Below are 23,247 nucleotides of genomic sequence, written 5' to 3'. Positions count from 1 at the left end.
TTCTCGGCTACGACCCGTTTCAGAGCCCATTATCGGGACAAATCTGCTTGAAACCTCAGACCAGATGATGATTATACAGGGAAGACTCAAGATAATTGGGCATTTGTCATCCTTGGACAGGAAGAGACAAAATCAGGACAAAAACAGCCCGATAATCTTTATGTGTGTATTAGGCTTTATATACCTTTAGAAGCCCAAGGTTTATATTCCAGGGGTTTGTTTGCAACTAAGATATTAGGTTGTGCCACAAGGCGGAGTTGCAGCACCACTTTAGATTCCTTTTCAAATTCTATTTTACCGATCTGAAGTTACTAATTGTGTTGGAAATAATGGGCCCAAGACTTGACTTGTAGCTTTTTTCTTTAACACCAGAGAACAAAATGTCCTCTAACCTTCTTGGATAAGTCCTATGCTTCTCCATATTCAACCATGACGTTGGAGGGCTTTTATTAAGCCAGGCCCTGAGCCTGGGCCAGCCACCGCCTATATTGTCAGTCTTACGCCAGAGAAAGAAGCAGAATCATCATACTTAAAAAATTAATGCGTGGGAGTACATTCATTTCTATTACAGATATTCGAGTTTGTAAAGAAGCAGGCAGTCTTGACCAAGTGTTGAGATCTTTTTCAATGTCTTTAAACGTTTTCTCATAATTGTCTTTCACTATGCTCTTTAGGGATGCAGAAATACCTATTCCTAAATATGTAATATTTTTTGATGTTGAAACTGGGCTACATACTGCACTGTAAGACCCAACAGTAAAAGTTTAATAAAAACAACAAGTTACATCTACTCAAATAAGCTTCAAAAGTTTTTTCACCACTAATTTTATAAGTCTTTTAAACAAATTCTGTTTTTTCAAGTTTGTATTACTTAACCATTTTGATTTATTTCAGAGATAACGCTTAAAAAAATTGACAGTTATTAAATTAGATGTCACGCACGTACGTACTGGTTCCACCTCTTTTTCCCACAGCAAGTTGAGTTTGAGGAGAATTCCGTCGTGCTTGTTTTTCCTGCATCTTTAGTGGATATAAGTTTGTACCTTTAGACGAAATAAGGCAAATATATATATGTAAAGGCTGTGACAGTCTTTTTATTTAATCTGGAGTTACACTGGTAATTAAATTGGGGAGGAAACGTATTAAGGCATGCAGCATCCTTTCGAACGTGAACTACTAACCGTCCCTGCTTTGCTAACGACCTTTGCCGCCATAATCGCTGTCTTTGGATTGGGAGCGTTTATCTGGTGAGTAATCTCTTCATCATGCATTACGTTTAACCGTTTTTATGTCGTTTCGTTGTACCATAAGTATTAATTTTTTTAAAATGCATGCGCGCGTTTGAAAGGCATTTCAGCGCGATAGTGGTCAGCATCAATAAATGAATGAACGCCAAAATGAATTTGTTAGTCAAGTAATGGGAAGCTAGTTATTCTAATTCCAAGTTTGAGCTGCTAATTGTTTTCTATGTATTTGGAAGGTTTTGTCAAATTCAGTAAGAGTACCCTGCATCAGCACGCGGTGGCGTACTTAAATATGTGCACTCTTTGGCAGGAACAAGTCGTGTGCAGTGCAAATTCACATGGTCAGGGTGAACTGATAAAAGGGAAAAGTGACTTGTTTAACTTTCTTGGTAAATGCTAGATTGTATAGCCTTCTTTAAACCTGAACCCAATTGAGATATTCTGACAAATGAACTCTTTCATTTTTCAAGGTTGACGTTGAAGCAGCTGGCCGGTGTGTAGAGATGTCCGTGTGGTACGTTGATGCTAAACATTTACATTTGAGACATTTAGTGCACACAGTGAATGAAGGGGCTGAGCACAGGATAAGTATAAAAAACGTCTTTTAGGTGCAAACTTTGTGATGCTGTCTGTGATAAAAGAACACAAGTACTTGATCACTATCGTTTACATCATAGCAGTATTTCATCTGTCAGTGTGTTGCCATGCCTCTATGATGACTGTGTCTGCACATTTCAGTCAATAAATGCTTTAAAAATTCACCTAACACGGACACATACTCAAACAGTAACACATAAAGGAAATCAGGAGGAGTCCATGTCATCGTTTGTCCTCTGTGTGGATTTAAACGGCCATTTAATGATAAAACTCTTCTCGGTCATTTAAGGACACATACTAAACAACATGAGATGGTGGACTGTCCATTCAACAACTGTCACTATCGAACAAATGTGTATTCCTCATTCAATGCCCACAGAAGCAGAAGCCATCCAGATGGTGAGATCTCGGTCTTTAGAAACGAGATAGTCTTTACAGATAATGACAGATCCCCACTGCAGGGTCAACCTGAATCTGATGAAGCTGGTCCTTCTCACTCTTTTCCTGAGCTAAATACTTCTGAATGTGATCCTGTTGACTCTGCCTATGACACAGGAGGACTGCAAGTCAGTTAAGGAACAACTTGGCTTCTTTCTTCTTGAAAATGCATTCTTCATGTTTCAGAGTTGGCTATACAGGACATAGTTGACAGTTTAGTTGAGATATTCTCACTCTCAAAACCTCTTGTTAGAGACACGGTTATCAGCGTCCTAAGAGCGCATGATCAATCTATTAGTGATGTTTTGCTTAATGAGTCAGTGGAGGCAGTCACAAAGGCTAATGTGTTTGTTAGAGCTACCATAAAGGGTGCTGAGCTTTCTACTGCTAAACGAAGAAAAACCTTTGTGAGAAGCCACTATCCTCACCGTTGTAATGCCAGTGCAATATACTGTAGATTCCAGCGGGCGCAGCATAGTGTGTGTTCCAATATTACAAACGCTGCAGACGTTGTTTAAAAATACTGATCCTCTTGACAAAGTTAAAGAAGTCAAGCCATCACCATGTGGAACATGCACGTCTCATGAAGATGGGACATATTTCAAAGAAAATGTGTTTTTGTCTGCAGCAAGAGAGCTAAAGTTGTCTCTTATATTGTATGTGGATGACATTGAGTTAGCTAACCCTTTAGGCACTGCTAGAAAGATCCACAAGCTTTTTGCAGTATACTGGTTGCTTGCAAATCTACCAGCCAGTATAGGTCCAGCCTACATGTCATACAGCTTGCACTACTGTGCAAAGTGTCTGACCTGCAGAAGTGTGGTTATGACAGTGTTCTGTCACCTTTGTTGAAATATTTGAGCACGCTAGAAAAGGAAGGCATTTTCATTGAAGGTCTTGGTGAATCTGTTAGGGGCGCTGTGTTTTGTGTGGCAGCTGATAATCTGGCTGCGCGTGGTCTTGCTGGGTTTGTATGAGGTTTCCGAGGACATAACATGTGCAGGTTCTGTTGCTGCACTGCAGACCAAATACAGACTACTGAAGTTACTGACGGAGAATTCAGCATGAGAACAAGGGTTTCCCATGATCTTCATGTACAAAAGGCAGTGGAAGGAGAACATCTGAGCTGTGTTGGTGTTACAGGTGATTGTGTTCTCAGCAACACTTGAACATTTTCATCCCATCACTGGTTTCCCACCTGACAGACTGCATGATCTGTTGGAGGGAATTGTACCTGTTGAGTTGGCCCTTTCCATTGGCAAAATGATTCAACTAAAGTATTTCACTCTTGAATATTTGAACACAAAAATTCACTCATTTCCATACCAGCACTATGACAGGCTTGATAAGCCACAGCCAATCCCCAAAAATCTTGCTGCCAAACTAAGTATTGGTGGAAATGGGCATGAAAACTGTACCTTGCTGAGGTTGTTGCCACTTATGATGGGAATAAAATCCCCGAAGGGGATGATGTATGGGCCATATTGATGGACCTGAAAGAAATTGTGCAGCAAGTGTTGTCTCCATGTTTTACAGAGGAATCTATCCAGTACATGCAAACTAAAATAAGTGATGACAGGCAACTCTTAAAGCGTGTTTCCAGACTTCAAGCTTCGACCTAAGCACCATTACGTGGAACACTACCCACAGCTGACTAAGTGCTTTGGTCCTCTAGCCAACCTGTGGACCATGAGGTTTGAGGGAAAACATAGTTTTTTCAAAAGGGTGATTCAGGATACAAAAAATTTTAAGAACATTTTAAAAACACTGGCTACCAGGCATCAGCACATGATGGTGTATCACCTCAATGCACCATCGTTTTTCAGAGCCCCCACACAAGCCTCAAGCGTCACATCTGTACAGGTTGCAACCCTGCCTCAAGTGGCAAAAGACCTCGTCAGAACCAAGACAGACAGTCAAAGCATCTACAGCACATCAAAGGTCTCCATAAATGGTACAGAGTATGCAAAGGGAATGTTTGTTTCAGTGGGCCAGTCAGGGGGACTTCTAAATTCAGCAGGATTGAGCAGTTTGCTGCTTGTGAACAACTCTGTCTTCTTTTTTTGCAGAAACTACGAGTGCTGGTACAGTGAGCATCTAAGGTCATTTGAGCTGACATCATTAGACACCTGTTCTGTCCATGAGCTGTCAGAACTAAATGATACAGTAAGCCTCACAGCATAAACCACTGATGGACATCTGTTTTTAACACAAAAGAGATTCATCTTGATCAGAACTACAGATGATTAACACCAATTTAGAAATGGAGACATACATTCAGACTCAAGGATGAATGAACTTTCAAACTGTTTACAAATGTCTGTTGGAACAATCTGGAGAGAACTGATATTCACAAAAATGAACAAAAAACTCAACAATACATTTTCTATGTTCTGTGTTCTCTCAGGCAGCCCAAACCTTTCTGCTTCATGTCCATACCTCCACAGACATTGTGAGGAAGCTGACTCTGTCCTCGCGCCCTGAATCCGTGGATACATTATGAGAACATATCAAAGAGAAATTTAAGCTTGATTTTATCTTATGAAGATCCAGACTTTGATGGGCAGCTTTGTTCCCTTGTCGACATAGAGGAACTTCCACAGAAAGCTGTTATTAAACTTATACGGGCTGAGCGTGATGCCAGTTCTGTAGCATCAGATGACACTATCGTATTACCCCATGCCATGACTCCAGGAAGAATTGAGAGATGGCCTCAGGTTTTCCCAATGCCTACTTTCTCTTATGAAGTAGAACTCATACTTGGTGAGGGAAATATTGCTTATGAGAGAACAGGAAAACCTCTGAAGTTATCTAGGGGACAAAAGCATGACATTCTTGAAACCCTGGCAGCTAAAATGCACAGTTTCAAAGCATATCCAGATGATAGGGAAGTTTCAATGGTAGCAGAGGCACTTGTCACAAATCATCCCTACCTAAAAGAGCTAGGATCCAGTACAGGGTGGTACGGCTGGAAAATTAGTCTCAAATTTAAGATGGGGAACTATCGTGCCAAGTTAAGTAGGGCTGGATTTCAAGAGGTAGCAGTAAATTCTGGAAAGAGAAGCCGAAACAATCCGGACAAACAAGCTCCACACACTGACATTAAAAGACCTAAGAGGGCAGAGGTGAACTTCCTCCCCAATTTCCCAAGGGGGGAAGATGCTGCTGGCCTTGAGGAGCTGAGGCTGCAGATTGTGGATGAAGTCAAGAAGAGTGACAAAAATCATATTCTTATTACAAAGTTAATGCAGACCACCTTTGCCCTAAGACGCAAGGAGATCATCAGTGATGACCTGCCTGTTTCTCAGATCCTGGAACGCTGGCCTGCCCTGCAAGTGGAGTCCCAGGTGAGGATTTTCTTTTTCTTTATTTGTTTGTCTTTTTTTTTTATATATACAAAATAACATTTCAGAATGTGAATTGCAGTACGTTAGTGTCCATGGTGGTCAAGATTAGATTTGCATCATGTGAACTGGGGTCATTAAAGAATCTGAAGGTTATCTACTCGGTCTGCCTGAGTAAAGATTTTGTGTAGCAATGTCTGCGTTGTTTTTTTGCACTAGATGTATTAATTCTGACCTCCACAATCTTTTGTGTTCATGCCGATCTCAGCAGAGTTTCACAGAATTACAAACATCAACCTCAAGAACCACTTCTATGCTGTGTTGGACCAACATGTCCGCCGTCTTCAGACCTTACTTCGAAAGAAAGCTGCTCGCACAGGGAAAGTGTCCGGGGTTTTGGATCAATTCTTCAGGGTTTATGACCTTCAGGTCAGTTATTAACATTTTGTATCTGTAAAGATTTGCGGTTTATACATATGGTCTTGATGCATGTTTAAGCATCCACAGTGAAACAGTTATTTTATGGCAGGAGGAAGTTGATGTAAATATTAGACATGCTGCTGTCCTCCATGCTCTGCCTGCCTACCTGTGTGAGGATGCCTCCAGCTTTCTAAAGACTTGGAATGTAAGTCTCATCTCAAAGATGTAGTAGAAAGGTTTCCACATTTCCAAAATGTAGATTTACAGAATTCATTGTGAAAAAATGAGTTGGCAACACCTGTGAACCTTTTATGGTAAACATGTTTGAACCCTAACCATCTTTCCCTTCAAACAATTATTTTAACTCTTCACTCTTACTCGTAGGCTTGAAATGTAAAATGTCATCCACCATTATGTCATCAGAGTTTCCCAGAGATAAAATCATCGAAGTATTTCTCTCCCTAGCCAAACCTCCTTTATGTTTACTCGGCAGGATTTGAATATATATTTTAAATATCTTGTTCTATTAGATAGACTGGAGTAAGAAACTAACTTTTAACTGCACTCAAAACATGTCTGGTCTAACAGTTCCATATAGCTGACATGTATGTATGTTAAGAGTCCTACAAGGTAAGGTTGAGTGATGGAAGGGTTTAAGAGAAATGCTTTGTAAGTTGCACGGTATTCAGTTTTAAAACCTGTACTTTACAAAGAAGTACAATTTACTATGTAATGCACTGTTGCATATGGTTGGGTGCAAACATATTTACATTTAAACTTAACCCAGTCTGACAGTTCAATCTGAGCTAAAATCCTAGTCCTTATCTGCTTTGAGGAATGATTTAAAATCTTTTTCATGGTCACAGTAGATAACTCATGGCTACTTAGTTGAGGCAGGGTGGTTTAATGGGGGCATGCTTTAGTATTGCCTTTATAATATGGATCATCATAGTGGCATCTTTATTTAACATTTAATACATGAGATTTCAAGATGTGATGGTCTGGCATGAAACATTTAGAAAGGGCAATCAGTAATAGCTTTTTAGTCTTTGCAAACAGTATCATGTGTACATCAAATAAAATCACAAGTACGGTGTACATTTTAGGACATCCTCGTAGTCAGAGTCAGGTGTCAGGACAAAAGTCATCAGGTATCAGGAAAAAGTTGTCAGGTGTCAGTGTCAGAGTCAGAAAAAAAGTCGTCAGAAAAAAAGTTGTCAGAGTCGAAGTGTGTCCCAAACCGCGCACTTCTATACTTCGAACACTACATTTAAGTGCTTAGTGCGCTGACACAGAAATTTCAGTCATCTTGCTGACTTAGCGGAAGAGAAGGGACTTTCAACCAGTTTTTCAAAGCTGAATAATGGCAACTACCGACTCAGCTGAAGCGATGCAGGCGATGGCTGTTTTCTACTGTTGTAAGTATGAAGATATTTGATCATAATTCTAATATAAACTGCAGCATGCTTCTTATCTCTTCTATCCCTGATGACAGTTATGGATCTGATCGTTTGTTGGAGGCTGCAGTAGAGTTAGCAACGTAAATATTAGCAGTTTTATAGCCGATTTCACGGATCTAGATGGGCTATAAGTGTTAAAAATGATTAATGCTATAGGTTCCGTATGTTTATTCATGATGGTTGAACCTCCAGATGAAGCACTGCGGGTCTCTGGCGTAAACAAAATGGTCCTTGATCTGAAAATTGATTAGGAAACACTGCTGGTTAGAGAACCAGTGTTGTGCCCTAAAGTGAATGTCTGCCAAAAATTGATTATATGGCCGCGGGAGCGCGCGCTGCCTGTTAGCGTCATTTCGCTCTGCTTTGCTTCTGTCTGCGTCTGTTGTCTGCGTCTGTTCCTCTCAATGTAAAACCGACATAGTACGCAGTAATGCAAGTGACAATATGTCTAATTAAACAAAGTAGGACTTTGCAAAAGCTTTAACGGATTTATTAACACCGCAGATGAAGACGTGCTGTAATCAGAAACGATATCCAGGCATGTTGCTGCTTCACTGTTTAGGTTTCATGCGTTTGTCTCATGCTTTTTATTGAAAGTATGTAAAGTCCAGTAAGAATATGATGTGTTGATTTACAAAGCTTAATTTTTACTGATGTTCATGAGTTATTTTATTTATTAGAGTACATTTCTTGTTAATAAAATGCAGAATCTACATTAAAGTGGTTTAATATCAATCAAGAGTTATACCGTGAAGATTACTGGCCAAGTAGTAACATACACACACCTCTTATTCTTTTAAAGTGGAATTTGGTCTCAGAATAATCGTTTTAACTTATCAATAGCTGGTCATGGACCTCTAATTGTCAATAAAACAAAAAAAGTTTCTTAAAATAGCTACAGTTTCTTCAGGTGAGACACATTTAACAGATGAATGGCCATCTACTTCCTTGCATCCACTCCAAAACCATTATTAAGGTGGAATTAGGCTTCAGAATAGTGTTTTTTACCTGCCAAAAGCCCTTCTTTACAATTACTGTCATATTACCTCATTGTGCTACACTTAAACTTCAGACATTTGCATGCTGAGTATATTTATGTGTTATTGTTGTGGTGTTTGTTGTTTAGTGCATAACAAACTGAAGTATTTATAGAAGATTTATTGTTGTACTAAATGTCTTTTTTCAGAAACCACACATATACACTTACCAACACTGTTTAATGTAAAAATAAAAATACAAAATTCAAACGGAACTACTCTTCTTTATGCATTCTAAAACTCAGTGCCTTTAACAAAACGGGTAAAAGTGCACTGTCCAAAACAGCCAATAAAAACTAACACAAAACAGTTTTTTTTACTGACACGCTTCACAGACAAACTTTCCCTTTTTCCCCTTGAATGTCTTTTTCAGGCCGTTCTGGTGACACCATCTTGGGCCGATCTGTGTTAGACAAAAAGACACAAAAAACAAACCATTAGCCACCTTTTAAAAATAATAATTTCTGAAAACAACTATCACAGCAGTTTGTTATCCTAAAGTTTTTTACATCTTATGTTAATGTAATCTTGAAAATTATAATGTTTTTACTGTACTTGACAAACATGTAAAACAGTTACCCAGTGAGTGTCACCATCCATGAGCCCACAAAAATGGCAAAGGCCAGTCAAGTCATCTACATAACATCAAAAAAGAAATTAAAGAGAAAAAGAAGTGTATAAATATTAATGTGTATTAAATCTTTTTAGATTATCTGATGTGGTTTTAGTAAAATATATCAAGTTTCAGGACCATCTGTGTAAGGACAGTACATATATATGATATTTCATGAAGATACCTGTATTTTCCAGGAGGCAGACAGCAATCTGTTCTCTAATAGCATTTATAGTTATTACTGAGTTGTCAAATGCTACATGAGAGCCACTGAGGATGCACTCAGCAAACTGTTAAAGCAAAAGTACAACAATGAATTTATGCTTGTGAATATAAATTGGATGACCACTGCCATCAGCATCTTATAAGAAACCTGTATAATTTGAGTAACAGAAACATTTAATTTCCCTTTGGGATTACCAAAATATATTTGAATTGAAATTAATTAATCAAAGGGTTGCTTTTACATATTTTTTAAATTGGTTACAAGCAAATTTTAGTTTTGTTTTATGACTTACAATATTTAAAAAGGAATAAGATCAAAGCTCCATCACTGAAGCCAGCCTTGTACTGCCCCATCATGCCTTGCTCACAGCATAAGTGCAGCATATGTTATCCAGCATAATGGCATGGTTTTGTAAATGAAAAATCAGGAATACATACCTTTAATGCATAGACACCACATGAAGTAGCATCTTGTTGGATTGGGTGACTGATTGTGTCACGTGCCCATCTAGATGCATTTAACCCCGTGAGTCTCATGAACGATCTGAATACAGGGTTAGAAAAGAAGATGAAATGAACAACATCTTCACATATCCTATTTGGTCTCCCCTTTAATATAAATGCTAATCATGTTTTACCTGGAAATGTCTCTGCAGTGCTTTATTTTCAGTTTGCTCTCACCCAATGGGTCCAAGAAAAGACTCCTCTTCTCTGCTGGCATCATAACCTGTATATTTTATTACACAACGAAATTTAATGTTAAATTCATGTCATAAATAGTTCTACCTATGTAATTTAAAGGGATTTTGAATGACAGTTGAGTCAAAAAAATCATTAACTTTTACCACTAGCATCCAGTGATGGCTTTCATTGACTATCCCTAGGACATACTTGTATAACCATGGGTCAATCTGAAGAGTAATAAGAAATAAAGAAAATATCAGTGTTCAAATTTGTTAAGGTCCTACAACGTTCAATGAGAGGAAAAAATCTCATACCCTGACCTTTGGTTTCTTCTGTTGCCATATGTTTGTCATTTCAAAGGAGTCAATGACAAAGTCCCTTTCAGTGTTTCCGTGATTGAATTTTTTCACCAGCAGGGACAGGTATACATTGATAACCTGTTATGAAAAAAACAAAAAAAAAACAAACAGAAAAAACAAAAAAAAACAACAACAAAAAAAAAAACTTACGTTCAAATTACAAAATGATGTTAAAGTTCTCAATGTATTTGGACGTCTTACCTCACTTTCTAGTTCTTTTTGAGGAGCCGTGTTGAAAATGTCACCAAAGAATAATGTGTATGGCCCAATTTTGGAGACAAGCACGCCTGTGTTTTTCCTTTGCCATGCATCTTTCACATCTGTAATGCAGCGTTAACATGTTTTTATTTTTTCAGTTAATATTCTTAAATCTACTTTGACTCTAACTATATTTAAAATTAATCCACAATATCTCAAGTTGTTTTGTATAAGTCAGTTTTGGTCTTTTAATGTTTTAGTGTTCAACAGAGTTAACCATTCATTAGACACCGATTGTCATGAATAATTTCTAAAAAACAAAAAAAGATGTTTTAACATGTTAAACCAGGATGTTTGCCTATAGTAACAGCACACTCATGCTGGCTTTCATTGGTCCTTGCTTTCAGCTAAAACACTCCCCAGATGAGAACCAATCTTCAGATCAATTCAATCTGTGATAATATTTTGAAAAAAAGTGTGTAAAATAATTTTGTTGGGGATGTGGTCGCTGCTATTAACAAGAGAGTGAAGGTCCAAAATTCCACAAACCCCCCCCCCCCCCCAAAAAAAAAAACTTGCAATTGTTGTTTTATTTAATCTTGATACACTTACTTTGGATAACTGACGGATCCACTGAAGGGATCTGTCCTGAGGTGGTGGAGGTCACCGTGGACACAGGACTAGTGGGTGGAACAGTGGACACAGGACTGGTGGGTGGAACAGTGGACACAGGACTAGTGGGTGGAACAGTGGACACAGGGCTGGCGGGTGGACCGGTGGGTGGAACAGTGGACACAGGACTGGTGGGTGGAACCGTGGACACAGGACTGGTGGGTGGAACAGTGGACACAGGACTAGTGGGTGGAACAGTGGACACAGGACTAGTGGGTGGAACAGTGGACACAGGACTGGCGGGTGGAACAGTGGAAACAGGACTAGTGGGTGGAACAGTGGACACAGGACTGGTGGGTGGAACAGTGGACACAGGACTGGTGGGTGGAACAGTGGACACAGGACTGGCGGGTGGACCGGTGGGTGGAACAGTGGACAGAGGACTGGTGGGTGGAACCGTGGACACAGGACTGGTGGGTGGAACAGTGGACACAGGACTAGTGGGTGGAACAGTGGACACAGGACTGGTGGGTGGAACCGTGGACACAGGACTGGTGGGTGGAACAGTGGACACAGGACTGGCGGGTGGAACAGTGGACACAGGACTAGTGGGTGGAACAGTGGACACAGGACTGGCGGGTGGAACAGTGGACACAGGACTAGTGGGTGGAACAGTGGACACAGGACTGGCGGGTGGAACAGTGGACACAGGACTAGTGGGTGGAACAGTGGACACAGGACTAGTGGGTGGAACAGTGGACACAGGACTGGCGGGTGGACCGGTGGGTGGAACAGTGGACACAGGACCGGTGGGTGGAACAGTGGACACAGGACTAGTGGGTGGAACAGTGGACACAGGACTAGTGGGTGGAACAGTGGACACAGGACTGGCGGGTGGAACAGTGGACACAGGACTAGTGGGTGGAACAGTGGACACAGGACTAGTGGGTGGAACAGTGGACACAGGACTGGCGGGTGGAACAGTGGACACAGGACTAGTGGGTGGAACAGTGGACACAGGACTGGCGGGTGGACCGGTGGGTGGAACAGTGGACACAGGACTGGTGGGTGGAACCGTGGACACAGGACTGGTGGGTGGAACAGTGGACACAGGACTAGTGGGTGGAACAGTGGACACAGGACTAGTGGGTGGAACAGTGGACACAGGACTGGGGGGTGGAACAGTGGAAACAGGACTAGTGGGTGGAACAGTGGACACAGGACTGGTGGGTGGAACAGTGGACACAGGACTAGTGGGTGGAACAGTGGACACAGGACTGGCGGGTGGACCGGTGGGTGGAACAGTGGACATAGGACTAGTGGGTTGAACAGTGGACACAGGACTGGTGGGTGGAACAGTGGACACAGGACTAGTGGGTGGAACAGTGGACACAGGACTGGCGGGTGGAACAGTGGACACAGGACTAGTGGGTGGAACAGTGGACACAGGACTAGTGGGTGGAACAGTGGACACAGGACTGGCGGGTGGAACAGTGGAAACAGGACTAGTGGGTGGAACAGTGGACACAGGACTGGTGGGTGGAACAGTGGACACAGGACTAGTGGGTGGAACAGTGGACACAGGACTGGTGGGTGGAACAGTGGACACAGGACTGGCGGGTGGACCGGTGGGTGGAACAGTGGACAGAGGACTGGTGGGTGGAACCGTGGACACAGGACTGGTGGGTGGAACAGTGGACACAGGACTAGTGGGTGGAACAGTGGACACAGGACTGGTGGGTGGAACCGTGGACACAGGACTAGTGGGTGGAACAGTGGACACAGGACTGGCGGGTGGAACAGTGGACACAGGACTAGTGGGTGGAACAGTGGACACAGGACTGGCGGGTGGAACAGTGGACACAGGACTAGTGGGTGGAACAGTGGACACAGGACTGGCGGGTGGAACAGTGGACACAGGACTAGTGGGTGGAACAGTGGACACAGGACTAGTGGGTGGAACATTGGACACAGGACTGGCGGGTGGACCGGTGGGTGGAACAGTGGACACAGGACTGGTGGGTGGAACAGTGGACACAGTACTGGTGGGTGGAACCATGGACACAGGACTGGTGGGTGGAACAGTGGACACAGGACTAGAGGGTGGAACAGTGGACACAGGACTAGTGGGTGGAACAGTGGACACAGGACTGGCGGGTGGAACAGTGGACACAGGACTAGTGGGTGGAACAGTGGACACAGGACTAGTGGGTGGAACAGTGGACACAGGACTGGTGGGTGGAACAGTGGACACAGGACTAGTGGGTGGAACAGTGGACACAGGACTGGTGGGTGGAACAGTGGACACAGGACTAGTGGGTGGAACAGTGGACACAGGACTGGTGGGTGGAACAGTGGACACAGGACTAGTGGGTGGAACAGTGGACACAGGACTGGCGGGTCAACCGGTGGGTGGAACAGTGGACACAGGACTGGTGGGTGGAACCGTGGACACAGGACTGGTGGGTGGAACAGTGGACACAGGACTAGTGGGTGGAACAGTGGACACAGGACTAGTGGGTGGAACAGTGGACACAGGACTGGCGGGTGGAACAGTGGAAACAGGACTAGTGGGTGGAACAGTGGACACAGGACTGGCGGGTGGACCGGTGGGTGGAACAGTGGACACAGGACTAGTGGGTGGAACAGTGGACACAGGACTAGTGGGTGGAACAGTGGACACAGGACTGGCGGGTGGAACAGTGGACACAGGACTAGTGGGTGGAACAGTGGACACAGGACTAGTGGGTGGAACAGTGGACACAGGACTAGTGGGTGGAACAGTGGACACAGGACTGGTGGGTGGAACAGTGGACACAGGACTAGTGGGTGGAACAGTGGACACAGGACTGGTGGGTGGAACAGTGGACACAGGACTAGTGGGTGGAACAGTGGACACAGGACTGGTGGGTGGAACAGTGGACACAGGACTAGTGGGTGGAACAGTGGACACAGGACTGGCGGGTCGACCGGTGGGTGGAACAGTGGACACAGGACTGGTGGGTGGAACCGTGGACACAGGACTGGTGGGTGGAACAGTGGACACAGGACTAGTGGGTGGAACAGTGGACACAGGACTAGTGGGTGGAACAGTGGACACAGGACTGGCGGGTGGAACAGTGGAAACAGGACTAGTGGGTGGAACAGTGGACACAGGACTGGTGGGTGGAACAGTGGACACAGGACTGGCGGGTGGACCGGTGGGTGGAACAGTGGACACAGGACTGGTGGGTGGAACCGTGGACACAGGACTGGTGGGTGGAACAGTGGACACAGGACTAGTGGGTGGAACAGTGGACACAGGACTGGTGGGTGGAACCGTGGACACAGGACTAGTGGGTGGAACAGTGGACACAGGACTGGCGGGTGGAACAGTGGACACAGGACTAGTGGGTGGAACAGTGGACACAGGACTGGCGGGTGGACCGGTGGGTGGAACAGTGGACTGAGGACCGGTGGGTGGAACAGTGGACACAGGACTGGTGGGTGGAACCGTGGACACAGGACTGGTGGGTGGAACAGTGGACACAGGACTGGTGGGTGGAACCGTGGACACAGGACTAGTGGGTGGAACAGTGGACACAGGACCAGTGGGTGGAACAGTGGACACAGGACTGGCGGGTGGACCGGTGGGTGGAACAGTGGACACAGGACTAGTGGGTGGAACAGTGGACACAGGACTGGTGGGTGGAACCGTGGACACAGGACTGGCGGGTGGAAAAGTGGACACAGGACTGGCGGGTGGAACTTCATCGCATTTCCGAGGCACCCTGGGTTTGTCCTCTGTGTAGCACATTAGATGATCCATGTTTATTTTTTGGTGTGACCACAACTTGGCTATCTTGGAGATCCACACTTTATCCTATGATCCCTACAGTAGTGTAGGGCCCCACATAGTTTGGGTCTAACTTTCCTTCTTTTCGCTGTTGGCTCCTTACATTAAGTCGCCACACTTTCATCCCTACATGCTAATTAGCGGTGGCTTGGTCTGTGTTTTTTTTTTTTCTTATATTTGGAGGACAACACAGCCTGAATGGCTTCATCCCTTTTCAAAATGTTTTCTGTGGCCTCCTCGATAGACAAATTGTCCTCCACACTGTTGTCAACCTTTAAAATATATATGAGGTAAACTTAAGTCTTTAATAATTGTACTTATTAAAATAAAGTTAATGCTTTAATATGTTTGTGACCGAGCCTCACCCTGTATTCCTCAGGGATTTCGGATGGATATCTGGCTTCTCTGCCAAACATCATGAAATATGGGGATAATTTGTTTGTCACCTGACGCTTGGTTCTGAGGCCAAATAAAACTGTGTGTAAATGTTTGTCCCACTCCTCTGGTTTGCTCTGGACCAGTTTAGAAAGTGCTCTAAATGGAAAAAACCAAAAAATTTAAATGGGATGTAAAAACACGTAACAATAATGGTGAACATAAAGAAACTTCAAAATACTAAAAATAAAAAAAGAATTAAATAAAAGAGAAGTGATACCTCTGTATGGTGCCATTCATTTTTTCCACCAACCCATTTGTCTGGGGGTGGTACGGGGCACAAAGACTCTGTTGAATACCCAGCATTTCACACACCTTTTTATTGATCTGTATCATAATGACATTTAAATATAAATATCGCTATTAAAACTTTGATAGATAAAGCAAAATTGTATAGTGTTAGACAATAGTTATCATTTATTGTCTGAAAACATTATAATGTGAGTGTAGGGTATGACTTGTGATCAGTTATACTTACTTCGTTCACAAACTCCTTCCCTTGATCAGTGAGGACCCGTTTTGGGGCCTCAAACTGATAAACAAACTTCAGAAGACACTGGGTCACCTCCTCAGCACTTTTGCTTTTCAAGGGATAAGCTTGTGGCCACTTGGTGAAGTAATCAATGAGTACACATATATACTGATATCCACCAGACGTAGTTTTGAGTTTTCCCACCAGATCCATGGCAAGAAGTTCAAAAGGCTGACTTACCTTAAAAAAAAAAAAAAGAGGAGCAAAGTCATTTCATAATTTTATATTTAAGTTGATGGTGTGACTTACGTAAACTATTTCCTGTCATTCTAAAAGAGGAAAGAGTTCTTACCTTTACTGGTGTGTACTCCTAGTTTGATCCTGACGGTGCTGGCCTGGCCTGGCACACACTGACTCACCGGAGAGAAAATAATATTCATAACGTTAAATTACAGAAGATTTTAAAATGCATCAAATTTCCATCTGATTTAGAAATAATTTTTTATGTGGAGTTTGTATTTTGTAGTTAACTTTGTCAGATGTAAACATTGTACTGATTTAACATAAGAAACAAAAATGTAAAACTGAACACTGACCCACAAAGTTATGTCTTGAAACATTCCAGGCCAGTAAAACCTTTGTGAGATTGCTTGTCTTGTCTTTTTTTGTCCACTCTGTGCACCAGAGCTGCTGGCAAGAAAATCCACGAATACTTCATTAGCTTCCTTTTGGCCAACTAATACCTTGGCTTTTGAAGAATTAGGTTTGCCTCTGTGGCGGATGTAGAATAATTGTCCATCTGTGATAGATGACAGAAAGCCATAATTTCTCTTATGAAACATTATAAGAGGCATTAATCAATATTACAATACATTTCCTGAGCTCTCTCTCTCTCTCTCTCTCTCTCTCTCTATATATATATATATATATATATATATATATATATATATATATGCGTGTGTGTATAATACTTAAAATGATCTAATTCTAGATGTACAGTATATCAAATGAATATGAAACAATAAACTTAAAACTACTAGTCTATACATACATTCAAATCATAAATTCAAAATTCATGAAAAATTCAAGACAAAACATGAAAACCTGAGAGACAAAAAAAGTCTTTAAGGAGTTATTTTATGTTCTCTGATTACTTGTAAACCCATGCACACATTCAGTTATCTTTATGGACGCAACATCAATAAATAACACCATTATTTTGACTTCTTGATGAAAAAAAAAAAAAAAAAGCAACAACACTTATTTATTGACTTCAAAATGTGTACTTTAAAATGCCCCTTAAAACTTTATAAGAATGGAACATGTACAGTTCATAAAGTGTTGAGATTTACTTTAAATGAGTCCACAGAACAAGCCCTTATTTCACCCACTATTGTCCAATGTTTACAAGAGAAAGTATGTGAAAATTTAAAATGTTAAAGTGATTGCACAGTACATCTTGTAAAAAAATAGTATGTTGAATATCAGCTCATATTGACAACACAATAAATATATCTTCCTGACTTCAAGAAATAATAGAGTGTTAGGAAAGTAATTTTAGGTAAAATAATTTTACATGATCCCTGTGCATAGCTAGTATAAGAACCATGTGATGTTAAAAGTTGTATTCATTCAACAAAAATGCTTGTAAACTATCATTTTGCACTGGGTTGTAGATTACTGTTTCTTCAATATATGTGACAAAGCTAAACTATTATTATTACCAGTCCTTATCAAAGCTACAGCAAGTTACTTTTGAAGTCAAAAGTAAAATGACTGCATGAGGAAAAAATCATGTGTCTGCGAATGTAAAGAGTTCTGTAATTAGGCACGTTAACTAACCAAAACCTACAAACGTTTGCATTGTTGGAAATATTCATGAACATAAGGATATTACGAAAAGCAAACCAAAAAAGAAAGAAGAAAAAAAAAAATCGTTATATTCGCTAAGGACTGACTAGCCAATTAGCCATCCTTAAAATGTTTTTAAATAATTACATATTAATGATTAATATTATCATGTTCATACCAATTAACTATACCTTTTGTCCACATATATGCAGACAATAGTTGGAAATTTCACACATATACCAGTATAATATAAAATTATAGCATTTAACACAATCAGGATTGTGCATATGTAGGCTATTAACTTACCTTGGACCTTGAAGTTCTTTCCTTTTCGGATAAAATTCGACTTCTGTGAAGGCGAAAGGCACGGGGGGAAAGTTCCGTGGGCTTTATAAGTCAAAATATGATTATGTAGTATCGCATCCATGTCACTGACATTAAAATGACATTGTCTCGTTGTTCTATAGTTTAGGAGTCGAAAGCTTAATTGACAATTAAAAATATTGACCCGATGAGCGGCAAGCTAAGAAAACCACGTTGCCTAAAATGAAGTAGGACTACACAAAAGCACATTTTTGGTAAAAAAAAATAATAAAAATTAAAGCTGCAAGCAGCGTTGGAGGCCCTCGCACCTCTGGCGCCGCTTCGGCCTATTGCACCGCCTCATCAGCCGGCAACCTCCCTCCTGCAGCTCGAACGCACTCGCTCCCACAGCCATAAACCCATTCTTCCAGAGTTTATCTCCATCAAGAGGTGATTTTCCTCATGAGAGGATCAGCTTGCACCTCAGCCTGTCCAGTGATGACATCTGAAGCATTCATGACCTTGTTTCTTACAAACTGTGTTGAATTCTCACATACTGGAGCATGATTTTATCATGAGGAAAATTCCACGTGGCCACTAGGTGGCGCTATACTCGTTTTCATGTAAACCCATGTTCAGGTAGGAACTCTTAATGAGAACAGGAAAATATCAGCTCAATTGGTCAACTGACAGCAGGGTTAGAGCCACTTCCTGTTTCATGGCGAATGATTTAACCATCACAGGAAGCCATTTTAATCATGATGCTGTAAGAAGTCAGTTATATTTTCAAGCATGAGTTCATGAAGGATGATATTAATGAGTTTGAATTGGTTTTACAGATAATAAAAGGCTTAAAATTGTGGGACTTCCTGTTCCCAGGGAGTGGGGTTTTGGCGTTGACAACATCAGGACATGAAGAGGCTTTTTTGTTTGTCCTGGCATGTTATATAAGTATCCCACATTTTGTCAATGTTGTTTAAAGCTGTGGTTTGAGCTGATAAATTAAAAATTTATAGGGGGCGCTATAGAGTCATATTACCAAATATGAAAAAGGCACTTCCTGTTTCAAGTGGGCGGGGCTTAGGCCAAGACCAGAAGTAGTTACAGGTATCTGTTCAGGAGCAGTCCCTGATTAATCACTGTAAGTGTCATATTGATTGGATGAAAATTGAGGGATTTATAGTGATTAATGATGTCACAGCGTCTTTTCCAACCTTGTCATGGCGTCACCGTCTTGCCATGCAGCATTGAGCAATGTCCAGATGACAACATCTTGACATGTAGATGTGGTCGGCATGGAACTGAAGTGAAACATGTGCAGTTTGGTACAGAATGAGTGTTGTATTTCAGAAATAATGGATTCCGTGCTTGATGGCGAAACATCAAAACTTGATGAGGCGCCACCGCTGAACGCCACCTCCTATTAGAAAATTTTCAATAACTTTTGACCACACATGCCTCTGGAGTGTTCAGACTGAGTTTGAGGAAAATACGATAAAATCTGTAGGAGGAGTTCGTTCAAATGCAAGGCAAAGAAACATGCAAAGATGACCGCAAAAATGACACTTTGTTCAAAATGGCTGACTTCCTGTTGAAGTTATCATATAGGTCCAAGAGGCTTTTTTGTACATCCTTCCAAGTTCTATCAATATACCGGATTTCAGCCATATCGCTCAATGTAGTGGGCAGATATGATCAATTAAATATTTGTAGGGGGTGCTATAGAGCCATATTGCAATTTTTCCAGCATATGTCAATGTGGCTGAGTTCCAGGCCTGACTGCGTTCCTTCCTGCCGAGTTTGGTGGAGATCAACCTTACAATGGGTCAGTCACAAGTACTTCCTGTTTGATGGCGTCGGACCACTATTCGCCATGGTTACGTTTGGCGAAGGAACTTGAGATTTTTATTGTGGTATCATGAAAGGGTTTGACCTGTTGTGAAGCACTTTCAAGTGTGTAGGTTTTATTCCTGAGGAGATGGACCCCGGCGTCAGAAAAAAAGCACTTCCGGTTGGAAGTGGGCGGGGCTTAGGGCGAGTCTGAAATTGGTCATATGGATCTGTTCAGGGCTAGACCCTGATTAATCCCTGCAAGTCTGATTGGGATTGGATCAGAATTGAGGGATTTATAGTGATTTATGATGTCATGGCGTCTTATCGAAGTTCGCCATGGCGCCACGGTCTCGCCCTACAGCATAGAGCAACAGTTTTCACTGGATATCATCACCAACTTGATTTCTGCTGTCTGACCCAGTTTGGACCTGGTTGTGTCCAAAATGTGAGATAAGTGGGTCTCCGAGTAAAAACCATGACTTCCTGTCGCCAGGGGGCGTGGCCAATTCATAATCCAAATACTTACATGTAGATGTGTTCAGGGTGGGACTGGCATCATACATGGCCATTTTGGTTCAGATATATTGTTTAATGTGGAAGTTATATCAATTTCATTTATCATGGCGAGACGTCAAACTTTGAGGCCCCGCCCCCTCTACGCCCTTTCTCCTATTAGAAAACTTTCAATGACTTTTAAAGACACATGCCTTCTGAACATCCTGAGCTATTTTGGTAGCGGTACGATAAAATCTCTAGGAGGAGATAGATTTTGAAAATGTCAGTAAAACGCCAAAATGGCTATTTTGATCCAAAATGGCCGACTTCCTGTTGGTTTTTGGCTGTTGCTCCAAGAGGGTGTTTTGTTCGCCCAAGGGTTTAGAACACGTGTAGCAAATTTCATAAAGGTTGATGACATGCAGTGGCGGGGCACCATAAATAGGTGGCGCTCTCGTTCAATTTTCCCTGAACAGTCAAGAGCACCCCAAAATACCTAAATTTACGCATTCCTTTGGGGGGGTACGCAAAATTAGGCGCGTTTTTGCGCATGTTCAGTTCCCCCAAAATGCGATTTACTTTTGAGGAGAAAAATACTAAGAATACGGAAAAAACAGAGCAATTACAGTAGGCCTTCGCACCGCCTTCGGTGCTCGGGCCTAATAAACAAATTATGATGAAAAACCAACCCAATATAGTACCCAAGAGCTTATAAATTTAGTGTTAGAACAAAATGTATTACAATATTGGTTATTGTTGGGGATCACCTTAAACTTTATTGTATTTTGAAAAGCTTTGAAAAGCTCCGTAATGTGATGCAGTTAACAGGAAAAAACAGGCTGTTAAAAAAAACACATTGAAAGAAAATTTATATTTTTAATAAGGAAATACCATTTCAATGTCAAATATAACATTTTATTTACAAAGATACTCTTTTGTTTTATTGACAAAAAACACTATTCTGAGACCTAATTCCACCTTAAAAGGGTTTTGGAGTGGATGCAAAGAAGTAGATGGCCATTCATCTGTCAAATGTGTCTCACCTGAACAAACTGTAGCCATTTCAAGCAACTTTTTTCATTTTATAGACTATTATAGGTCCATGATCAATTTTTGGCAGGTAAAAAACACTATTCTGAAGCCTAATTCCACCTTAATAATGGTTTTGGAGTGGATGCAAGGAAGTAGATGGCCATTCATCTGTCAAATGCGTCTCACCTGAACAAACTGTAGACATTTTAAGAAACTTTTTTTGTTTTATTGACAATTAGAGGGCCCATGATCAGCTATTGATAAGTTAAAACGATTATTCTGAGACCAAATTCGATCGAGAGGAACAGACGCAGACAACAGACGCAGACAGAAGCAAAGCAGAGCGAAACGCCGCTAAAAGGCAGCGCGCGCTCCTGCGGCCATATAATCAATTTTTGGCAGACATTCACTTTAGGGCACAACACCGGTTCTCTAACCAGCAGTGTTTCCTAATCAGTTTTCAGATCAAGGACCATTTTGTTTACGCCAGAGACCCGCAGTGCTTCATCTGGAGGTTCAACCATCATGAATAAACATACGGAACCTACAGCATTAATCATTTTTAACACTTATAGCCCATCTAGATCCGTGAAATCGGCTATAAAACTGCTAACATTTACGTTGCTAACTCTACTGCAGCCTCCAACAAACGATCAGATCCATAACTGTCATCAGGGATAGAAGAGATAAGAAGCATGCTGCAGTTTATATTAGAATTATGATCAAATATCTTCATACTTACAACAGTAGAAAACAGCCATCGCCTGCATCGCTTCAGCTGAGTCGGTAGTTGCCATTATTCAGCTCTGAAAAACTGGTTGAAAGTCCCTTCTCTTCCGCTAAGTCAGCAAGATGACTGAAATTTCTGTGTCAGCGCACTAAGCACTTAAATGTAGTGTTCGAAGTATAGAAGTGCGCGGTTTGGGACACACTTCGACTCTGACAACTCTTTTTCTGACGACTTTTTTCCCAACTCTGACACTGACACCTGACAACTTTTTCCTGATACCTGATGACTTTTGTCCTGACACCTGACTCTGACTACGAGGATGTCCTAAAATGTACACCGTACACAAGGCATTGGAACAAAATTGAATAGTGGGATGTTCAGCCTTGTCAAAAGAAAGCAATGCCACATTTAATGTAAATTTATAAGTTCAAGATTTAGAATAGGTTTTTAAAAATGTCTTTTGTTTTTTTTTCTCAAGGCGGGGCAGTCTGATGAACCATATATTGAAGACATACCTCTTGGTCTTGTTTTAGTTGGTGCCAGCTCAACAGATGCCACGCTCTTCAGCCCAGAGAAGGTTGCACTTGTACTTGAGAGTAACATGATCATTGATCTTCCCACTCTGGCTGATGCTTTTGCCGTGTTATTTGGACTAATTTACGCCTTGCATCTGAGTTACCCAAAAACACTGGCCAACACGTTTGACTTTACTCAAAAAGTCTTGATGGGTCTGGAGGATGGGAAGCTGAAACCAAAAGTGTTAAGTCTTAAAAATGAGCTTTTAGCAGAGGATTAATCTCTATGTGAAGTTGCCCCTCAAAGATTTAACATTTGTCTGGCATAATATGGGGCATCAAACAGCTTTTTTTGAAAGTAGGTATCAGGTTGTTTTTTCTGTTTTTAACAAAGTTACATTTACAGTTCTTAATGTTTGATGCAGTCTAGGGCACTTTATGGCCATGTAAAAGGTGAAAACTTTATATAACTGTTTACACTGGACTAGCCATGTGTTTTTATATTTACATTTTTA

At 41.5% G+C, this 23,247-nt stretch overlaps 1 protein-coding gene across 1 annotated transcript; it reads left to right on the top strand.

Moving 5' to 3' along the window:
• Nucleotides 1-745: 745 nt before the first annotated feature.
• On the top strand, nucleotides 746-23,164 carry LOC121650699. The gene is made up of 7 exons (XM_042002354.1): nucleotides 746-1,247; nucleotides 1,715-1,758; nucleotides 4,349-4,445; nucleotides 5,548-5,626; nucleotides 5,885-6,052; nucleotides 6,153-6,248; nucleotides 22,696-23,164. Exons 3-7 carry the CDS (start codon nucleotides 4,438-4,440, stop codon nucleotides 23,011-23,013), a joined length of 669 nt encoding a protein of 222 aa, XP_041858288.1. The 5' UTR covers nucleotides 746-1,247; nucleotides 1,715-1,758; nucleotides 4,349-4,437; the 3' UTR covers nucleotides 23,014-23,164.
• The last annotated feature ends 83 nt before the right edge of the window (nucleotides 23,165-23,247 follow it).

The sequence above is a fragment of the Melanotaenia boesemani genome, chromosome 12, assembly GCF_017639745.1.
Source record: "Melanotaenia boesemani isolate fMelBoe1 chromosome 12, fMelBoe1.pri, whole genome shotgun sequence".
In the NCBI taxonomy this organism is placed as follows: domain Eukaryota; kingdom Metazoa; phylum Chordata; class Actinopteri; order Atheriniformes; family Melanotaeniidae; genus Melanotaenia; species Melanotaenia boesemani.
This window is presented reverse-complemented; position numbering and strand designations above follow the sequence as displayed.